Genomic DNA, 14,922 nt, shown 5'->3' on the forward strand with positions numbered 1-14,922 from the left:
GCTCTTTGACTAATAAATCATCTCGTAGTAGCAGCAATAGAATGACTCAAATGTACATCTTGGAGACATGAATCTCCTGAAGAGACCACTCTTGCAGATATGCACAGCTGCTGGCAGGTAGAGCACCTCCCATGAGACAGGCTGAGAACACTGGGGCTGCTCAGCCTGGAGAAGAGAAGCTGTGTGGAGACCTCAGAGCAGCTTCCAGTGTCTGAAGGGGGCTACAAGGATGCTGGAGAGGGACTCTTCATCAGGGACTGGAGTGATAGGACAAGGGGTGATGGGTTCAAACTGAAACAGGGGAAGTTCAGGTTGGAGATAAAGAAATTCTTCCCTGTGAGGGTGCTGAGGCGCTGGCACAGGGTGCCCAGAGAAGCTGTGGCTGCCCCATCCCTGGCAGTGTTCAAGGCCAGGTTGGACACAGGGGCTTGGAGCAAGCTGCTCTAGTGGAAGGGGTCCCTGCCCATGGCAGGGGTTGGAGCTGGATGATTTTCAGTTCCCTTCCAACCCAAACCATCCTGTGATTCTTTGATTCTAAGCCAGCGTTTGCCCCCAACAACTTTGGTGCAGTGACACCACCTTTGTGACTCCTGGGCTGGGGGGGTTACTGGTCCTTCACTGCTGATGGGGAAGCAGAGGTGGGCAGAGGCAAAGAGACTAACAAAAGGTCATGTGGTGAATGAGCAACAGGAAGAAAGTTTGACTCAAGCCTTCAGCCTTTCACCCTTCTTTTGACCCATTACATGGTGGTCACCGTCAGACTCTTTATATGGGGTTTTATATGTCCCATCACCAAAACCCCACAGAATAACTCAACTCTCAGCCTTGAGATGAAGACCTGTCCCTCCAGAAACCCTTCTGAATGCATACAAGGATGTGGCACTGTGAAGACAGGGGCAGATTAAACTGATAATAATCACAGAATCATAGACCCATAATGTCTAAGGGTCATGGCTACTCACAGAATCACAGAACTGTCAGGATTGGAAGGGACCTTCTGGAGACCATCCAGTCCAACCCCTTGCCAAGGGAGGGCCACACAGAGTTGATCACACAGGGACATGTCCATGGTGGGTTTGGAATGTCTCCAGAGAGGGAGAGTCCACAACCCTCGTGAGCAGTCTGTTCCAGGACTCTGTCACCATCAACATCAAGAAGTTCTTCCTCATGTTGAGGTGAAAATTCTTGTGTTTGAGTTTCTGGCCATTGCTCCTTGTCCTGTCACTGGGCACCACTGTGAAGAGTCTGGCACCATCCCCCTGGCACTCACCTTTGAGCTATTGATCTGCATTGATGAGATCCCCTCTCAGTCTGCTCTTCTCCAGATTAACCAGGCCCAGCTCCCTCAATCTCTCCTCATAAGAGAGATGCTCCAGACCCCTGAGCATCCTTCTTGTACTGCCAAATATTGGGATCCAAGGGCAGAAGCAACTACTGGTCCTTCCTGGCCCCTGTATCCCTCCCTAGCACGTAGGGCTTGCTCACCGAGGTGTTCTGGCACTGCACGCTGGAGCTGTTGAACCTCAAGGCAGGCACCCTCTGCTCATTGCCCTGGATGTTCAAGATGCACTCGTAGCCCCTCTGTCCCGACTGTGGTTGAGGCAGGTTCTTGGCTTTCAATGTGATCGGCTTGATCACCTCCACCGGCACCAGGATCTTCCCTGCCTGCAGCAGCTGGGGACAGTCCTAGGGAGAGAGAAGACAAAGCACCAAGTCAGCACATGGATTTCCCAGCCCCAGGTGGGGTCCTCTGATGCTTCTCCACCTTCTCCCTTCACGCTTTGCTTCAGCCCATTACAAAGCCTTTGCACCTCCCTGGGCCTCAGCCTATTACAAGGTATTCCAGGAGCATGACAGGAAGGCTGAGATAAACAGGTAGGAAGGATTTCTTTTACAGACCATCCTTTCCTATCTCCCTTGTTCACCCTACAGACTTGCAACCTTCAGGATCCAAGGAAGCTACCTCTGGTGCTTTTTAATACCTGTTCCATTAATCAGGTAGCTGGAAAGCAATCGTGTTCCCTCCAGGAACTTAGCCCAGTTGCAACACCATGACATGAGAAGTGAATAAAGCACAAATCTGAGCATAATTCCTTGCTTGGAGGCACAGCTCCAGCCAGCTCCAGCAAGGCAGAGGCTAGGCTGTTAAAAAGAGAGTTTGTTTTGGCTTAGAAGGGGACAGAGCATTTATTATAGATGGATCCAGCTCCCAGGAAACAACTGTTACACAGCGCGTGGAGATCCCATGGAAAGGCTTGTCACCAGCTCACTAAAGGAGCAATGCTGAGTGTGTGCTGCTAATCCAGTGCCTCACAGGGTGAGGTTTTGGGTACCTGAAGTTGCAATGCAGAAGGCTGTATTCAAAGTCTCATTAATAAGCATAGAGTAGCAGCGCACTGCTTCTTCGTGGTGTAATCAGACAACCAGGAGCTGCCAAATCCATGTATTCCAGTAGGCTATCAACTCTTCAGGAAATGACCGCAGCATTTGCCTGGCTAATCCAAGGCAGTTTGATATTAAAACCCCACTGCAACAGGCTACAAAACATAAGCATGCCAAATGCACAGACCATGCTGTCTTGCTCACTTTTGAGTGGCTGGATGTCCCCCCTTTTAAGTCTTTTCCTAGATGCCAAAAGGAAGCCTGTCCCCTCTTTTTACTTCTCTGCACTGTATTGGGCATGCTGTTTGTTATCTGTAGAGCACCACGGTATCATGATGGTGCAGCCACCCTGTCCAGAGAACAGCACCACTTCAGACTGAACTGCCCAGTGGTAAAGTCAGATCCAGCCGGTGCATGCAGAGACAGGAAACTTCCATAAAGAGGTGCAAGTTTAATCTGCAGGTGTGGGTAACGGACAGCAGGAGAAGAATCACTGATCTGGGGCTGGAAAGGAGGGAAAGGGACTGAAAGGTTCAAAAGTGGAATTTATGGCTTATGAGAGCCTGGGAACTGGTTAGAGCAGATGGTGGAAGCATCTTACTGAAGCAAATAGCTTAGGAAGATAAAGAAATGGATTAGGCGTGTAACATCTGCAGTTATGCCAACCAGGAATAGAATTACAAGAGCCATCAATCATCACACTGCGGGTGTGAGCTGATCCATGGCCAGGGGCAGGAAGAAAATCCAGTAACCACATAGCACATTGCTGCAGTGAAGTCCAGAAGCCTTCCCCAGTCTCCTGGCTGGATGATGTAAGGATTGGAAGTAGAAAGCCGGTGTGGTACTGCATTGCAGTAATGAGCTTTACCACTATGATACTCTGCAGCCTTGGGGATGCTGGCGCCGAGCAGTACTTCAACAAGCAGTAACATATGAGGAGGCTTCACAAAGTCGAGCCTATGAGTGGTGGATGTTGCTCTATGCCTCATCAGGCACAAGACACAGGCTGTATGGGACCCCTGGGGAGTGCTTGAGGAGCTATACCCTGTTCCAATACTCCAAGCTCTTGCTGTTGTTCTGCCCTGTGACATTGTCTCAAGGGACAACCACTAATACTGGAATATAACTACCACTAATGCTGGAATACAATGGTTAAGGTGTCACAGAAGTGTTTGTCTTGACAAAAGGGTAAGGCTTGACAGTCTAGAAAGCCTTTCTAACCTCAGGTTCAATGGTCCTATCGTATCAAGGCACACCAGTGTTAGGATTAGGTGGAGGTTTAAGTAGCTACTCAGCATGAGAAAGTGAGGCATAATCTAACCCTGGGTGACTTAGAGTTATGAAAATGCAGAGGGCAAGGGAATGAGGTGGTCTAGGCTGTGCAAAAATATGAGTGAGAGCTTCCAGCTCTGATAACACCAGCAGGTAACATCTATAAATACCATTTGGGACTGCATGGCTTCAACAGCCCCTGACCCTGACCCTTCATCTTCCCAACATGTCCTGGGGCCTCTGAATCAGCTCCCTCTCTTTCTCTTGGCATAAGGAAAGACCTTGGCAACATCACCTCATTTTTCTTCCCTCCCAGCTATAGGAGTTGAGAGAGAAACGCATTGGCACAGGGAATCAGTGGGACAGGAGGATGGGAAAGCCCTATCTGCTGCTGAGCAGCCATTTCCCAAGAGTGGGCATTTTGCTTGATGTCTGTAACATCGAAAAGCCTCTGAAGGGGGCTAGAGGATGGGGGCTGGAGATAGTCCACTACGTTACCTGCAGGCCAATCCCAGCTCTTCAGGCTGGTCTTTCTTGTCTAGCTTTATCCTGTCCCCCACCACCACTGGTGCTGTAACCTTTCTGATAACACTTGTTTCAAGTTCATTAACAAGCAGTGATTGCAGCAGCCCCAAAACAGGATTCGTTTGCATATAAAAAGCTTTGCAGTGATGTGAGGAAGTTCATTATAGATAATTGAAGAGGCAAGCGCCATAAAGAGGAAATCCTCCCAATGTGGCTTTATCTGATTGACCTAATGTTCTTTCTAATTGAAACAGGGAGGGGAAAAGGCAATTTCATTGGGTGATGTACTGCATAAAACCTCTGAGCTTGGACTAGGCTCTGGGTTTGAATTCAGATGTGATATTCATTTTGCAACCTGTGACAAGCTTTGGGTGCCTGGCCAGGTATGTATTTAGAGAGCAAAACATCAGCCTGCTCAGAGCAGACCCTGGCACAGGATCCAAGCAGGAAGATCCTTTAAAAAGAGTTATTCTGGGCATTTTCCAGCAGAGGCAGTTTCTCTTCACCCTTCCTCTGCAATGGACATCACCTAGGTTGCAAAAGCAGAGTTTTCACATGATGTAGGGGAAATAAAAGCATCCACTGCCAACAACTGTACCGAGGAAGGGCACAATCCCACCCCTTTTGTCTTTGGTATATAATAAATGAAGCCTTTCTCCTGACTCCAAGGGGAGCTGTTTCAGATTCCAGAGGAGCTCAAATCCAGCTTAATCTGTACCAGAGCAACACATATGAAAGTGCCCGTTTTTTGATTCATTCTGTGTATGTAACGTCATTCTATTCCTTAAATGCTTTCAAATCAGTCTCTTTACAATAACATCCTCCACCCTTGCAATTACTTGTAGCGATGTACACCTCAAATCACCAGACTGCCAGTTGTCAAGTAAAACACTGCATGAAATGGACTGTACTCATTGGGTCGATGGTAGTTTCATTTTCTTTATTTATAACTCCTCATAGAATGTCTGCAATTGTGTTTTGCTGTAACTTGCTGAAATAATGAAGTCTCAGAAATGCGAAGCTTTTCTCTCCTTTTCTCTCACGTACGTGTTATGGCCCTCATCACAGCTATACCTGAGTGAGTCCCCAGTGAAAGCCATCATGAGAATTCTTCTAAAGAGGACAATGAAACCTCTCTGAGGCTATATGCTCTTAGCCCTGAACTAATTAGTTTGCTTCCTTTATGGTGCTTCATACATATATACCTATGATTTTGTGGAGATTTTTTTTCCACTATAAGCTGAAGACTGACAAGATACTCACAGTTATCATCCTCTCCTAGGGATGAAGCATGTTAGCATCTTTCTTTTACAATGCTGTAATATAGCATGAGTTTTCTTCTAATCTTATTTTTCACGGTTTCAGTCTCTGTTACTGCTTATAGCCAGAATTATGACCCCAAGGGTCATGAAAGTGTTTTCTGTTTTCCAAAAGCAAATGAGTCTGATCTACTCTGAATGGTAGGCATCTTACATGGGAACAGCAAAACATCCGTGAATCATAGTATCATAGAATCCCAGACTGATTTGTGTTGGAAGGGACCTTAAAGCTCATCCAGTTCCAACCCCTGCCACAGGCAGGGGCACCTTCCACTAGAGCAGCTTGCTCCAAGCCCCTGTGTCCAACCTGGCCTTGAACACTGCCAGGGATGGGGCAGCCACAGCTTCTCTGGGCACCCTGGGCCAGCGCCTTAGCACCCTCACAGGGAAGAGCTTCTGCCTAAGAGCTCATCTCAGTCTCCCCTCTGGCAGGTTAAAGCCATTCCCCTTGGCCTGTCCCTACAGGCCCTTGTCCAAAGCCCCTCTCCAGGTTTCCTGTAGACCACTTTTTAGGTACTGCAAGGTTTCTATAAGGTTTAATACAATGACCCATCCATCTATCAACAGTCTCCACCTTACACTGATGTCACAGTTCACTTGTCTTTCCCTGTGCATCTCTTGTTATTCCAAGCATTCAAGTGAGGGAATCTTTCTTACTTTTCCTTCGTACCAACCCCTCATGATCCCTGGATCTCTGCTGTCTACAAAAGGAAACTAGAGCTCACTAATGCTGACTGCACTGCAGGCGTCCTTGGCAAGATAAACTCAACTTTTGGCAATGGATGTTCACCTTTCCTTTCCCAGATGAGCAGCATTCATCTCCATTTAGGACCACCACCAAGTCTTTGACTACCTACTTATCTCAAAGCATACAGATCCCCTTTTCTCCTGCCATTAAAATCCATTTCCTCATTTTCAACCTCAGGGGCTTTTAAGATGTATTTTTCAATATCCCTCATTCATCAACCATCTTTGTGCCTTACCCAAGCCATCTTGCCTAGAAGGAACATGACGTCAAAGTGAATCCAAGTGAGGACCATAACTTACTCACTCAAGTCCTTTGGGATGCACAAGAAATGACACTCAGATTGCTATTTACTCACATATGATGTAAATACAATACATCTTTTGTTTCTCTGCTCTGCTGAGCTGCAAGGTACTGTTTTCCTTGTGCTCCCTATGGCTTTCCCATCCTCCCACTCTGCTGTAATCATACCAAGAGGGTAAGGGATTAAGTCTTGATTAAGAGGGAGTGAGAGGCAGGGATTGCGTCTTTATAAAGATATCTACACCACAGCATCTGGATGATCTGGAAATTAGAACCAAAAAAACATTAAAATCAAAACAGAACAGGGAAAGAGAAAGGAAGGGAAGGAAGGAGAAAGAGGAAAGGGGAAAAGAGGAAGAAAATAATGGAGTTTTTTTCATTGCTTTTAGGGGACTCAGATTTCACCTGGATAAAAAGCAGGAAGGCAGCAAGCTGGCAGATGAGAGGCAGCAGGGACTGCCTGGAATATGTTCTCTGAACTTCTCTCTCACACCTCAGCACAGCCACCCTGGGTCAGGGCTGTGATATCACCCAAGCAAACCAGAGGCTTGTTCAGAGCAGCAGCCCTGTACCGCTGCAGACAGACGGCTTCAAGCTCCAGGGCTGACAAGCTGGTTCCTTCGATGAATCACTTCTAAACACTTGTGCAACTTCCCAGCCACAGGATTATCTGGAGAAGGGAAGCAGCAGGGAGCACAGGGCATTCCCAGTGTGGGAAGGGAAGGGAAGGGGGTGACTTACAGTCCATGTTGTGTTTACATTATTACACCACTAATTCTTAGCATCATAAAAATTATATTGAAAATTTACACCCACAGTGCTGGGGAATGTTATTAGGTTATAAAGCGGAATCAGGTCAATGCTTTGGAGGCAGGATTCCAAAGTGCATAAATTTCTGGAGATACTTCTCCCAAATTTACATGGGCACCGGCAGCAATCAAACCAGCTACAAAAATGCTTCACCCGGTCAAAGAATTTTTTAATGCACCATCTATTTTAGCTGCACTTCCTAAGTTTACAGTGTTGTTAGTTTGATTGATGGCATGCCTATTTATTGTCCCAGCTAAAGTAGTAATACAAGAAAATGCTCTGAACTTTAAAGGCAGCCGCTGAGGAGAAAGCAACAGGATTTATGGGAAGTGTAAATACATGCAGAGCCAGCAAAGGAATAAGTGAGTACTTGCACCGCTGTCACTTCTGGTGGCTCCATTCCAGTTAAGAGTCTTCCATGCACTCAAGAGCAAATACCAGGGCTCTTTTGTCAGGTATAGCATGTGATGCTGGTGCCTGGGAAAGGGTGGCAGGTGCTCAGCCTGTGTTTAAGCTCTGCACACACTAGTTGCTACATACTTCAATGGTGGTTTGCACAGACCCATATACAGATATCACTGGTGGAGGAAGGGAGATCAAGAGATCAATAGCAGATCATTAGCTCAGCTGCCATAAACTCTTGAGTCCCTGGCCTCAGTGCTATGAGTGATGCTGATCACCAAAGAGTGGCTACTCGAAAAGCAGAAGCTGAATGAAGATAACTAACCTCCTCTCACATTGCTCACTGATGGATCCCACTGATCAGAAGCCAAGTGACTCCCCCAAGGCCATGCAGACAGCGTTGGGAAATGACCCAGATCTGCTGAGAGCTTGATCCCAACCTAGTACTATTCTGCCTCTGAAGTCAGTCCACACATCTCTACTGATCAACATTAATGATTTTACCCTCCTTTAATTCTTTATTAATAGAGTCTTTCTCAGATGGTCCATTATTTCAGAAGGATCAAGGTCAGACTGCCATAATTACCCAAGCACCACATTTATCCTTGTTAAATAGAGACACAACGTTAGATTTCTCTCAGCCCTTTGTTGCTTTGACTCACTCTCAGAAGGAAAAGTAATGATCCAGAGAGCAGGAGCCTTCTGGTCACTGGATGAGAGGAGGGGACTAGTGATAAACATAGTAGATGATTGTGTCAGTAGGTACATCTGCTCATAGGAAAATGGCTACTGGAGGCATGCAAACAGCCTCAGTTCTGGTGTTTCCTGAGTAACTGCCTGGCTTTGAAATGGTAAGGAATATGAACGTGTGCACTGAGGAAGGTGGTGTATGTGCAAGATAGAAGATAACCATGTATTTACTTGGATAAAGTCTATCATTTGTTAAAGGAAAATCCTGGTTCAGTAGGAGAGCCCTTCGGAATAACACACGGAGTAAAAATAGGTTGTACAAAGCCTGGGACAGAGCACAGACAGCTTATTTCTTCTCTATTTATTACTATATAAATCTACATCTTTCTTACTTCCCTTCTTACTTCCCTCTGACGTTCGTAAGACCTTTCACGTATATCAAAGCACTGTACATCTATGCGTGGCACCCCAGCAGCCCAATGAGGCTGCAGATTGTGAGCCTTACAATAATACCCTCTGCTGCTCATCCATGTACCAATGACATTGACATGCCATTCATCAGCATAAGTTTCTGTGCCAAAAAATGGGGTTTGTATGGGTAAGGGGCATTCTCCAACCAAGAATCTCCTCAGAAGTGACAGGGACTATCATGACAATACTCTTACATGGGGATTTCTGGTATCTAACAAGGGTTGAGCCCAAAATGTAGTGCTTTCTTCCTAAGAGAGGACCAAAAGACTATCACCTGTTCTCTAAAGCTGCCTGTATTTACAAAGTTAATACGAACTTGGTATCTCTGAGAGTTCCAGACTATGGCCCAGTTAGCCAAGAACAGCCAATGAGTTCAGTAGTCAATAGAGGAGACAGAGCAACAGATGGACCGGAGGTTGCACCCACAGGACATGTTGATGCAAACCCATTTCCTTCAGAAACCAGGACAGAGGCCCAGAAAGTCCTAGTGCTTTGGCTTCCACAGTGGGAAGGTCAGGACCGTGATATCATGGCTTTTGTCATGCTCCCCCTCACTGAGATTCATGACAGCATGAGATAACAACTAAGCCAAAGCAAACGGAGTCACACTCAAATACAGGGCAGGGAAGGAGGGTCTGCGGTCAGCCTCCTGGAGGTGCACCAAGCAGGAGACACATTCCAGCCTCACCTCTTATCTGCAGCTTCAACATCCTGAGAACATCTATCCTTGGCCAGATCCCAAAAGCTTACATGTCCCAAAGCAGTGAATTCAGCTGGTGTTACAATGGAGAAAAGCAAAGTCTTCTTGCTTCAGAGCCAAGCCATCACCCTGGACTAAGTCTGAATAGGGAATTGTCTTTCCTCCCTTAAACTGCAGGCTGCCATATGGATCCTACAGACCTAACAGATGTCCAGATAGCCAGAAAAGCCTGTAGTCACTTGAGGCATTACAATGACATTGCACTGAGCTATGCTATCAAAACAACATAAGCTCTTTCCAACGTCATTTCAAGGGTGCAGCGTTGACAGGGACAGATGAATATTACCCTGTTGCATTCTGAGATCACTCTGTCTTGTGGAATAAATAATCTTGCATTACAAAGGTGAGCAGCCCAACTGGTACGAGTAACATGGTATTGAGTGTCAGATGCTTCTTACATCTCCACTCAAACTAATGTCCCTGAGTTGCTCCTAGGAATTATATGAACAGGTCCTTGACTCATCATTCACATTGTGGCTGGAGAGGCGAACAATACAAAATGTGTATTAAGGTAGGATGAAGTGCTCATAGGAAGGCCTTTTTCCATCACTTCTCTGTTCCCGCTGGGATTTGGTTGTAGGTCTCAGCAACGAGAGACATGATGGGGCTGCCCAGCAGAGACTGCCTGCAGATCCACCACCATAATAATCGCAAACCCTGCTGGAAGTTACTGCAGAAATTGAACAAGTTACCAGCCTTTTCCCTTGCCAGCTGGATGACTGCAGGGCATAAAGGCACAGAGATGACAAAAGGTACTAGAAAATAGCAGAAGAAGGCACTTCACAACCAGGATTTCCATCTTTGTCTTCACCTCAGTGCCAGTCAGTGTGACTTGCAAAATTATCCAATTTGCTTGTACATGCTCAAAGACATGAACAGTTCTCACTGTGAGATCACAGCTCCAGGTACTAAGGACTGTACAAGCACCTATTAGCAGGAAGTGCTTACCCAAATCAGATGTGTATGTGAGAGAAACGGGCACAGGAAGGTCCAAGCTAAGAATTAAACTCTCATCTGCTGAAGTAAAACCTGTAGCCTCCTGCACTGATTGAGACTGCCTCTGAGCAGTGATTTCTAACAGGACTCCATGAACAAGGGGAAAGCTTTCTGCCTGGACTCCCATTTCTGTGCTTAGATTCCTCTTACTATCAGTTGAAGCACTCCCTCTGAAGAGGACGCACCCAGTACACCACACATCTCTCTTTCTGGGAATGGGCAGAGGGGTTGGAACTACATGATGTTAAGGTCCTTTGCAATCCTAACTGATCTATGATTCTATGATAACAGTGGATGAAGGCTGAAATGCCACAGCCTGGAATGCCAAACCCTCAGGGCACGGCTGGATCCAAACCATCAGCTACAGCCTCATCCCAGATTATTCCTGCTGCCCCCTGGACAAGATGCCAACTAGATTGAACTCCCTCATCCATGCCTGAAAACACTTTTAAGAGCTAAACAGATGATAAACACCAAACCCTCATGCTGCTTAAAAGCAGGTGCCATAAAATGCATGCATCACCATGCCAGATCCCATCTGCATGGGATGGGTGCAGTCTGGAGCTGCTTCTGAATCCCTCTTCTCTCCTGCTGGTCCCTCTGCCTGCTCCCAGGGCTTGAAGGTAGCAGGTTGCCTGCAGTTGCCATAGAAACTACACCTCACACCCTCCCCTTAATGATAGGCAGGTGCCAGGATAAGTGAATGGATAATCGAAAAACAAGGAAGGATTCAGCACTCTGAGACTGGCCTTGCTGCAACTGTCATTAGAGTCCCTGAGAAATGAGATATATTCATTCAGGCAGAGATGGGTTTTCTCTCCTCCCCATGCTTATGCTTCCAGCAGTCTCCTCTCTGGCCAGGTTAGAGGAGAATAGAAACCAGAGTGGGAGGAAAACCAAGCAGTTGCCACAGCAACAGTTGAAGATGCATCACCAGAAGGCTTGCAGATGCAAGGGAGAACAGAGTGGACCACACTCACCTGATGACCCAGCAGCTCCTCTACTCCCACCCCAGTGCAGACACCCAGGCACTTTCACCAGCATTTTAGGAGGAGGTGAGCACAGTACCTTCTTTCTGAACCTTGCAAAGAGGACATTTGGGGGCCCTAAATACCTGTTTGCTCTTTTGAGACCCTGAGGCAAAGCCCTCCCTTATCCAGACTGAGATGTACTGGAAGGGTGGGGAAGGGCACTGCTGAGTTTACTACAGACAAAGATGAGGCATTAGACTAGACTAGAATATAATAGAGTAATTGAGTATTTCCAGTTGTAAGGGGCCTAAAATGATAGAACCATAAAATGGTTTGGGTTGAACAGGACCTTCAAATCCTCCAGTTCCAATCCCCTGCCATGGGCAGGGACATTTCCACTAGAGCAGGTTGCTTCAAGCCCTGTCTAACCCGGCCTTGAACACTGCCAGGGATGGAGCATTCACAGCTTCTTTGGGCCAGTGCCTCAGCACCCTCACGGTAAAGGACTTCTTTCTTATCTCCAGCCTGAACTTCCCCTGTTTCAGTTTGAACCTTTCACCCCTTGTCCTATCACAACAGTCCCTGATGAAGAGTCCCTCTCCAGCATCCTTGTAGCCCCCTTCAGATACTGGAACACTGATCACCTAGTCCAAATGCCTGACCACTCCAGACTGGCCAAAATGTAAAACATGGTAGCAAGGACATCGTCCATTGCTTCTTAAATATCTACCAGCTCAGGCTGAGCTTTCATTATCACCCCCTGCTTCTTCTTCCCTGTATCCCCAACACCCATCCTCAAGAAGGACAATCATCGCATCAGAGCGAAACCAGTGCACTCCACTGCAGAGGCCACTGGATCATTCAGCACGAGGCATGAGCAAACACTGGGCAAAGCAGCATTCCTCATCGTGCTCACCAGCATGATGCTCACACTGCTTTCTATCACTTTTGACAAATTAATATTTGAAGCAGTTGTTTCTTTTATGTGGGCTTTGCTGTCATTAGCACGTACAACTCCACATAAAACACTTGGGTGCGAGATCTTTTCTTCTGTTCTCTTTTTTAGGCAGCAGATGAAAATCCTTTTAATAAAAAGCTTGTTTGGGGGGAGGAAGAAAAACACACACACACACAAAAATCGGCTAAGCAGGGAAAGATGAAAGCCTCCTTCAAGGTAATTAAATGATTGTGTATCTTTTAAACCCAGTGGATAATAGATATTATCTAGGCTTGGGTTTGGCTTTTGCCATTTTTTCTCCCCTTCTCTTTCTTCACACAAAACTAAACTCCTTGCAAGGCCCGGAACAAGAGAGCGTTCATCTTAGAGGAGATGGCACAAAAGAAGACTTAATCCTTTATCCCATCATCTCAAGTAGGCTATCCAAGCTTACCCATCCTTGTACAGATGCCTGTGAAACACTGACATGAAAACTACCCCGCTGGATCTTTGTCTGTTCAAAGACAAGATGGACGATGCAATCAGATGTACTGGGTAATAGGTATCAGGAGAGACAGATGCTCTTTCTACAGCTCCTATCACACCAGAGCCACTCAGATCAATTGCTTTACTCCTCCGTGACTCAGTTTCCATCCACTTCTTGACTGCGTTGCCCATTTACAGGAGAAAATAACCAAGCTCTCTTACTTGGTGATTGTGTCAGATGAGTAATGCTTGATTTCACACTGTGTTAGTCTGCAATGCAATGGTTTGTGGTGCAACACTGAGACTGCACTACGACTTTAGATACAGTCAGCAGCAAATGTCAAAAGCAGAGACAGGATGGCCAAGAAATAAACAGGAACTTGGCCTGCTGCCCTCTATCTTTGAGACTAATTCTTTCAACTTCTGCCACCAGTTCTCTTGGGTATCCACTTGAGTATTAAAATATCCCTTTTGTTTCCTCATTCTTGCCCTTCCTGCCCTCCATGGCAATAATATCAGCAAGGAGTCACCCAGTATATTTCAAGCTAGTGGACGTGGCTTTTGAAAGCCTGCTGTAAAGGGAAATTATATGCCAAGGTGAAGTATACCTGCTGCAAATCACACAGAGACATCGTCAACTCAATTTGATTGAGATCAGGACCATAGTCGTAAATACTCTTGCTTTATGAGTTTGCTGGAGTTCTTCACCAGGAGCAAACATGGGCTTTCCCAAGGCTCCCAACCAAGTTCATTCAGCTTTATTTTGGGCAGAGATGATTCACTGAGCACCTGACAAGTGACAGGTAGGAAAGTCATGCTCCTTCGTTGATAGCAATGGATGTGCCTATTCTGTCCTTTCTCCACCTCTGGTTTAGCTTTGTCAGCCAGTGGTAGGACATCTGCCTTGTCCCAGCCTGGGGCTGGCTGACCACAGCTATCTACCACGTATGTCAAAGGGCCCTTTGGACAGCAGATCAGAGGCTATACAATAAAAACAACATTTTGCCTTCTGGACAGCATGGGTCATGGCCAAAGCCTTTCCGCTGTGCTACTGGATCGGTCTCAAATTCATCCTGCACTCAGCATTAATCAGCAACTCAGACTACAAGGAAAGAAAACCCAAGATCCTCTCAGGGAACATGAAGAAGACCTGAAGGAAAAGCAGGCTGAGCCCATTGGAATCCAGAAACTTGTGGGATGTGCTAAGATAATGATGGAGCTAGGAGTACACAAAGACACAAGTCTCCCTTAGAAGTGCTTTGGATTGGTTGGTTATGGGGTGATGGGTACCATCCCAATTGGTCCATTTGCAGCCCAGGCCATCTGGAGAGTAGGAAGTCTCTTCCCACATGATGGCAAGATGCTGTATGGGCAAAGAGAGGAAGAAAAATCACCTGGAGGTGGATGTATCAACAAGAGAAGGTGAAGGCCATAGTGAGGAGGAAGGGAGCAGGCTTGGGATGCTGGCAGTGGTGGTTACAGAGGGAAGGAGATTCTGGCACTGGTCCATCTGACAGAGTAACACCAATATTTCTATGCTTGGCAAGGAGTCTCTTGGTGCAATGAGACCATATGATCCTAGAAGCTGGCTATGCTAATCTGCTGAGCAGATTTATGGATGGACTGCAAATAGGATCATCCAATCTTCCCACACTGGTAGTACAGTTTCCCATCAGTACCGCCTCAAAACTTACTGATTTAGCAGGTACTTATGCCTGCATGGTAGCAAACACTTCCCCCTCCTCATCCTCCACAGGTCCAAGTGCTTGTACAGGAAAGGATTGAAAGAAGCATTGCAGATGGAGATGAAAGGCCAGTAAAAATAGGCCCACTCACTGAGATGGTACATTTTC

General features: G+C 46.5%; 1 protein-coding gene across 3 annotated transcripts in view; it reads right to left on the bottom strand.

Annotated features, from left to right (window-relative positions):
- The window catches only part of PLXNA4 (plexin A4), a 464,287-nt gene that overhangs the window by 90,731 nt on the left and 358,634 nt on the right, over nt 1–14,922 (bottom strand). For all 3 annotated transcript variants that reach the window (XM_057425602.1, XM_057425603.1, XM_057425604.1), the window contains exon 10: nt 1,486–1,686. In XM_057425602.1, coding sequence (XP_057281585.1) covers nt 1,486–1,686 — 201 coding nt within the window. The remainder of the gene's footprint in view (nt 1–1,485; nt 1,687–14,922) is intronic.

The sequence above is a fragment of the Pezoporus wallicus genome, unplaced genomic scaffold (assembly GCF_028554395.1).
Source record: "Pezoporus wallicus isolate ANWC-B61680 ecotype Strahan unplaced genomic scaffold, APGP_CSIRO_Pwel_v1 contig_4722, whole genome shotgun sequence".
In the NCBI taxonomy this organism is placed as follows: Eukaryota; Metazoa; Chordata; class Aves; order Psittaciformes; family Psittacidae; genus Pezoporus; species Pezoporus wallicus.